This window comes from Psammomys obesus, unplaced genomic scaffold (genome assembly GCF_907164565.1).
Source record: "Psammomys obesus unplaced genomic scaffold, mPsaObe1.curated_primary_1811, whole genome shotgun sequence".
Lineage (NCBI taxonomy): Eukaryota > Metazoa > Chordata > Mammalia > Rodentia > Muridae > Psammomys > Psammomys obesus.
Window position 1 is genome coordinate 43,520,997 of NW_026593286.1, and position 6,000 is coordinate 43,526,996.

Below are 6,000 nucleotides of genomic sequence, written 5' to 3' on the forward strand. Positions count from 1 at the left end.
CATAACGCATGTCAAAGACAGCCCCTGTACCTTCTGAACAGGGGGTCTAGGTCCTCTCCATGCCTAGTCATTGTTAGAGTATCGGTCTCTGCAGGCCTTCCTGGGCCCAGGTTTTTGGCTCGGTTGTTCTCTTTGTGGAGTTCCTGTCCCCTCCATGTCTTTTTATCTCCCTCTTCTTCCATGAGGTTTTCAGCACTCTGCCCAAAGTTTCACCATGAGTCTCAGTATCTCCTTTGACACCCTGGTGGGTAGAGACTTTCAGAGGTCCTCTGTGGAAGGCTCTTGTCCTGTTCCTTGTCTTCTCCTACTTCTGATGTCTATTCTGTTTGCCCTTCTGAATGAGGATTAAGAATCTTCCCTAGGGTCGTCCTTGTTGTTTAGTTTCTTTAGGACTATAGATTTTAGTATGTTTATATTATATTATATCGCTAATATCCACTGCTGCAGTTCAGCCTCTGTCATACCTGTCAGATAGAAATAATGGTCTGCTTGATTTGAATTTGGGAATCCTACCTCAGAGGGATGACTCACTGCTCTCTCAAACTCTAGAACTTCCTGTAAGTGTCATGTGAATGACAGAGGACATGATATGTGTTGGTTAGCTTTTGCCAACTTGACAAAAACTAGAGTCATCTGAAAGAGCATATCAGAATATTCACCTCCAACAGACCAGCCTGTGGGCATGTCTGGGTTAAATTTTCTTGATAAATGATTGATATGGGCTCATCCCACCGTGGGCAGTTCCAGCTCTAGGCAGGTGGTTCTGCATAGTATAAGAAAGCAACTGAGAACAGGGAACAATCCAGTATTCCCTGATGATCCCTTGCCTCTAGGTTCCCAGAGGCTAGGCTTTCTGCCTAGGCTTTCCTTGACGATGGACTGTATCTTGTTATACAAATAACCCCTTTCCTTCCCGAGTTCTCTTGGTCATTGTATTATCACAGCAATAGAAATCAAACGAGGACTTATTGTGACCTTTATGCTGGCTATTGTGCTCCTTATGATAACGGTCTACACACACATATAAGGCATCTTCTATTAAAAAGGGGGAGTTCATATGACCTGGAGAGGACAGGAGCTCCACAAGGACCAAATATATCTGGGCACAGGGGTCTTTTATGAGACTGTTTATCCAACCAAGGGCCATGTATGGTTATAACCTAGAACCTCTACTCGGATGTAGCCCGTGGTAGCTCAGTATCCAAGTGGGTACCCTAGTAAGGGGAACAGGAACAATTTCTGATAGGAACTCAATGGCAGGCTCTTTGACCACCACCCCACGCCCATCTCCTCCCCCCCCCCAAAAAAAGTGCTCTCTTCTTGTTAGATTGTATGCCATATGAAAAGTCAGCCCGTGTTCACAGGATGTGGGTCAGTACAGCATGGAAGATTACAGATCATGGAGAATACTTTGGGCTACATCCTAACTAACAATTATAGCTGTACGCAACTTTTCTATAACTGGACAATGCATTCAAACTTAAGAAGGCAATGCTAGCAATTTCTTACTTGAGTTGTTTTAGATATAAAGAAGGTAAAGTTTGAAATAATATGTGATATAAAATAACTGCCCAGCTTTATTAACAACCATAAACACATGTTTTTCACAGAACTTTTCAAAGTGACATGGTAGGCTTTTATTATAAGTGATTGGTGTATCAATGCAGAACATTATCACTAATGTATATTCATTAAACCCTTATAGACACTGGAGACTTACGGTATTATTCTGTTTTTGCAAGACTTCTGTTGTTAGTGATGCTTACCGTGGTCCTATATACTGACTAACAATGTTGTCATCACCTACATGCTAGAAAACTAATGGTGAAACACTGCACACTTTGCTTATTTTCACAAAAACAGTAGGATGGAGACAGCTGAAAAAAAAAACAACTAAGGTCTTTTTTACTTTAAAGTGTTGTTTAAAAAACTGAATGTGATAATATAGGTTATGCATTCATTATTTAAATGCCTATTGTGTATAAAGCATCTTTGACTAAAGCTTCACTAAATGTTGGTATATTCCAGAGCTTTTTGTTTCTTTTTTTAAATTATTTTTTAATATTAGTTACAGTTTATTAACTTTGTATCCCAGCTGTATCCTGCACCCTCACTCCCTCCCAATCCCACCCTCCCTCCCTCATCTCCTCCCTGCCCCTTTCCAAGTGCACTGATAGGGGGGGACCTCCCCCCCTTTCACCTGACCCTGTTTTATCTGGTACCTTCAGGACTGGCTGCAAAGTTCTCCTCTGTGGCCTAGCAGGACTGCTCCTCCCTGGGGGAGTGGGGAGGTCAAAGAGCCTACCATTGAATTCCTGTCAGAAATAATCCCTGTTCCCCTTACAAGGAGAACCCACTTGGATACTGAGCTACTATGGGCTACATCTGAGCAGAGGTTCTAGGTTATATCCATAGATGGTCCTTGGTGGAGTGTCATCTCAGAAAAGACCCCTATGCCCAGATATATTTGGTCCTTGTGGAGCTCCTATCCTCTCCACGTCATACTGACTGCACCTTCTTTCATATTATTCTCTGCACTCTGCCGAAGGTTTGGTTATGAGTCTTAGTATTTGCTTTGATACACTGCTAGGTAGGAGAGCACATTTTTATCATAGATCTACTAAAAATACAAAGTGCTACAAAGAGGGGAAATGAATGTTTTTCAGATTGCTGCAATTCTACTTGGTGCACATATGATATACATATTCACAAGTGAGGTCTATTTAAAACTCACATAAGCAACTTGCTTTTCCATAATAAACTACGTGAAAAACAAGGGCACATAATAACACCTAGTCACTCATTCATTCATTAAACAGCATCTGTGTGCCAGATACTGCTACAGAAGCCTTACAGAATGCTGCTGGCCCCTGTGTGGGAACGTGTTCTGTCACTTTTCATTAGGGTCATTTGTTTTACAGTTATCAATCTGGTACAGCACAAGCAATTTAATACTGTCTACATACAGATCTCCAAGGTCACATTAGCCTTGAAGTATTCAAGTGAGAGATGGTGATTAGAACAGAGCCTCCCTAATCGTAACAAACCAGCATTTTGATATGATGCACTTAATTACAGAATATGAAATAGCCCTTGATAGTTCCACCTAAAATATGTAATTGTATTATGACTGCCAAGGCCTGACTGAGCCGCTTAAAATAATAGTTGTCTAAATGGTATGTTTCTCTCTCTACATACAAATGTATATATGTATATATTATGTATACATATCTGTATGTATATATATATGTATATATATATATATCACCTTCTATTTATGATAAATACTTGGTATGATAGGTAATAAAATTTTTCTTTGGCTCAGTAGTGTTACACAATAAGTGGTGGCGATCAGCCTCCATGCTAATTTTATAAAGGAATTAGTAAATGTTAGAGGAATTTCCCGAATATTTTTGTTGCATGGAAGGCATTTTAGAGCATTTTTTTCTATAAAATCACTTTTTTTTTTTTTTTTTTTTTTTTTTTACTGTTCCTAACAAATCTTGATGCTGAGAACACATTCTGAGGCGGTTTCTTCCTCAGGTCTTTTGCATATTTCTCCCTGCTGATGTAGACATGAGCCATCCCTGTTCAGGTTGATTTTCTATTCAGTAAACTTCTCATTTTTCCTAAAAGAATGCCTAAGTCTATGCTTATTGTATCACAAAGTATAGTCTGTTAATCTCTAAATCCTTAATCTCTCTTCTAAAATATTAAAGTTCCCTACTTCTTTCATGCTGTCTTCAAAGTCCAGCAGTCCAAGCTTACCTTAGCCTCATATTTAAAAATCTCAAATATTACATTTGTTTCTATCTCTTCAACTTTTTGACTCAGATTCCTTTGAAAACTAGATCAGATCTTTTGCTAACTGCAAAGTCACATTATTCTCTACTGTCCAGTTTATAAATTATATCCCATCGGAAAAATTTCAAACAATAGATCAAATCTTTAGAATGATGGCATATGTATTAACGCTTCTTCATCAAAATACAGTAATGCAATGAAAGTGAAAATGCATTTTATCCTTTTATGGTTTACATGTCCCTTCTTCCTTCCTTCCTTTCTTTCTCTTTTTCTTTCTTTTTTTATTTCATTGTTGTTATTCTTGTTATTGTTTTTTCAAGACAGAGTTTCTCTGTGTAGCCCTGGCTGTCCTGGAACTCACTTGGTAGACCAGGCTGGCCTTGAATCCAGAGATCTACTTGCCTCCAACTCTGCTGGGATTAAAGGCATGTGCCACCAGCGTCTGGAGCTTCTTTTCTTGAATAAGAATTGCATATGAAAACTGTATCTCACTTTCCCAGATTAGCTTTTATTTGCTGTCAGTGTACAACAATATTAAAATGCCTTTAAGGGAAGATAATTTTTAAGTTGCTTAATTTCCCAGAGGCAATGAAATTGTAATAAATAAATAAATAAATAAATAAATAAATAAATAAATAAGTATTAATGACATTGCAAAAATTAAATTAAAAATGTAAAAATAGTCTATTATTAAATAACTCATAATAAAAAGCATAAATGAAACACATGACTGTGGAGAAACTAGAGTATACTTTTTTAAAAGGACTGTTTTCATGTTATTTTATTTCAGTAATATCAAATTAGTTTCAAATACCACTTACCAGGAAATGTCAATGCATAAGCATTTTTTACATTAGCACAACTATTCAAAACAACATCTAACAATGCAAAATCAGATAAAACCCCATTAACTATTTTACCTTTGCATTATAGGGGATGTAATGTTTTGATAAGGCTTCAGGCGTATGCATCCATGTTTTGTCTGTAAGAGAGAAAATGCAATATTGGATTAAACTACAAATTTCTATGATGGCATATTCATACATTCTCACCTGAAGGAAGTCTCGCTGGGGAAAGAAGTATAATTTCTTGAGCCTTTCTTACACTATGAAAGTAAGAAATTGTAACTAGAAATGATTAAGGTTTATTCTTTTCTTACAATAAAAGCCATTTGTTAATTTTGCTGGATGTCAGTATGTAGACAAGGCTGCCTCAAACTTGCTCTCCTTCTGTCATACACATGCACACCTCCTGTCCCCACATTGTAAGAACATGTGGTGGCTGTGAGCAGTAACAATTAGGCAACGTAAGACAAATATCTTTCTTTTATTTAATGCTTTCATAATGCCAAGATATAGTTCAAAATCAGCAGATAATAAAAGTAATCTGTTCTTTATAGTTATGATAATTGGCAACAATATTTGCATATTCTAAATAGTAAAATACATTAAAGGAAACTGCATTTACATGAAGTTGAAATACACTAACTGATTATGCTCATAGAAAGCAATAGGCTATTAGGATAGCCTCTATTTTAAATTTATAAAAGCAATAGTTCAAGATCTACTCTCAGAAGTTGTGAAAATTAATAATCTTAATTGTAGTAATTGGAAATGGTTAGACAAATGTAATGCAATACCAGAAATAAAATCATTCCAAATGAAAGGCTGTGGTGTTGGTTCAGCAGTTGGAGTATTTTCAGAGCAAGCATGAGTTCAGATGTGCATTACCCATGTAACAACTTTGTGCAGCATTTCTTATCTGAACACTGGAGAAACCAAGCTATAAAAAGACTTGGATCCCACTGTCCAGCTGATCTAGCTAAAATAATGAGCTCAGCAGTCACTGACAGGCTACGTCTCAAAGAATAAGAGGGCAAGTCACTAACAGACACCCCCAACATCAACATCTGGATCTGGTCCACATTCATTCATGTGCACATCTGTGTCTGCACACATAAAAACATACGCACATGTACAAAGGTTGTTACACTAATGTGTATTGGATGGTGCTTGTATCGATGTCATATTTATTTTCCTTCAATGTTGTACTTTATTTATATAGTCCATATAACTTCCTAAATATTCTAGTAAAAGCATAAGAGGAGAAAGAAGCCAAGATTTACAAAGGCAAATTCTCTTCCTCTCTTTCTTTCTTTCTTTCTTTCTTTCTTTCTTTCTTTCTTTCTTTCTTTCT

At 37.0% G+C, this 6,000-nt stretch overlaps 1 protein-coding gene across 4 annotated transcripts in view; it reads right to left on the reverse strand.

The window, feature by feature from the left end:
* Gulp1 (GULP PTB domain containing engulfment adaptor 1) overlaps positions 1-6,000 on the reverse strand; it is a 280,339-nt gene that overhangs the window by 100,599 nt on the left and 173,740 nt on the right. For all 4 annotated transcript variants that reach the window (XM_055617032.1, XM_055617034.1, XM_055617031.1 and 1 more), the window contains one exon: positions 4,725-4,786. In XM_055617032.1, coding sequence (XP_055473007.1) covers positions 4,725-4,786 — 62 coding nt within the window. The remainder of the gene's footprint in view (positions 1-4,724; positions 4,787-6,000) is intronic.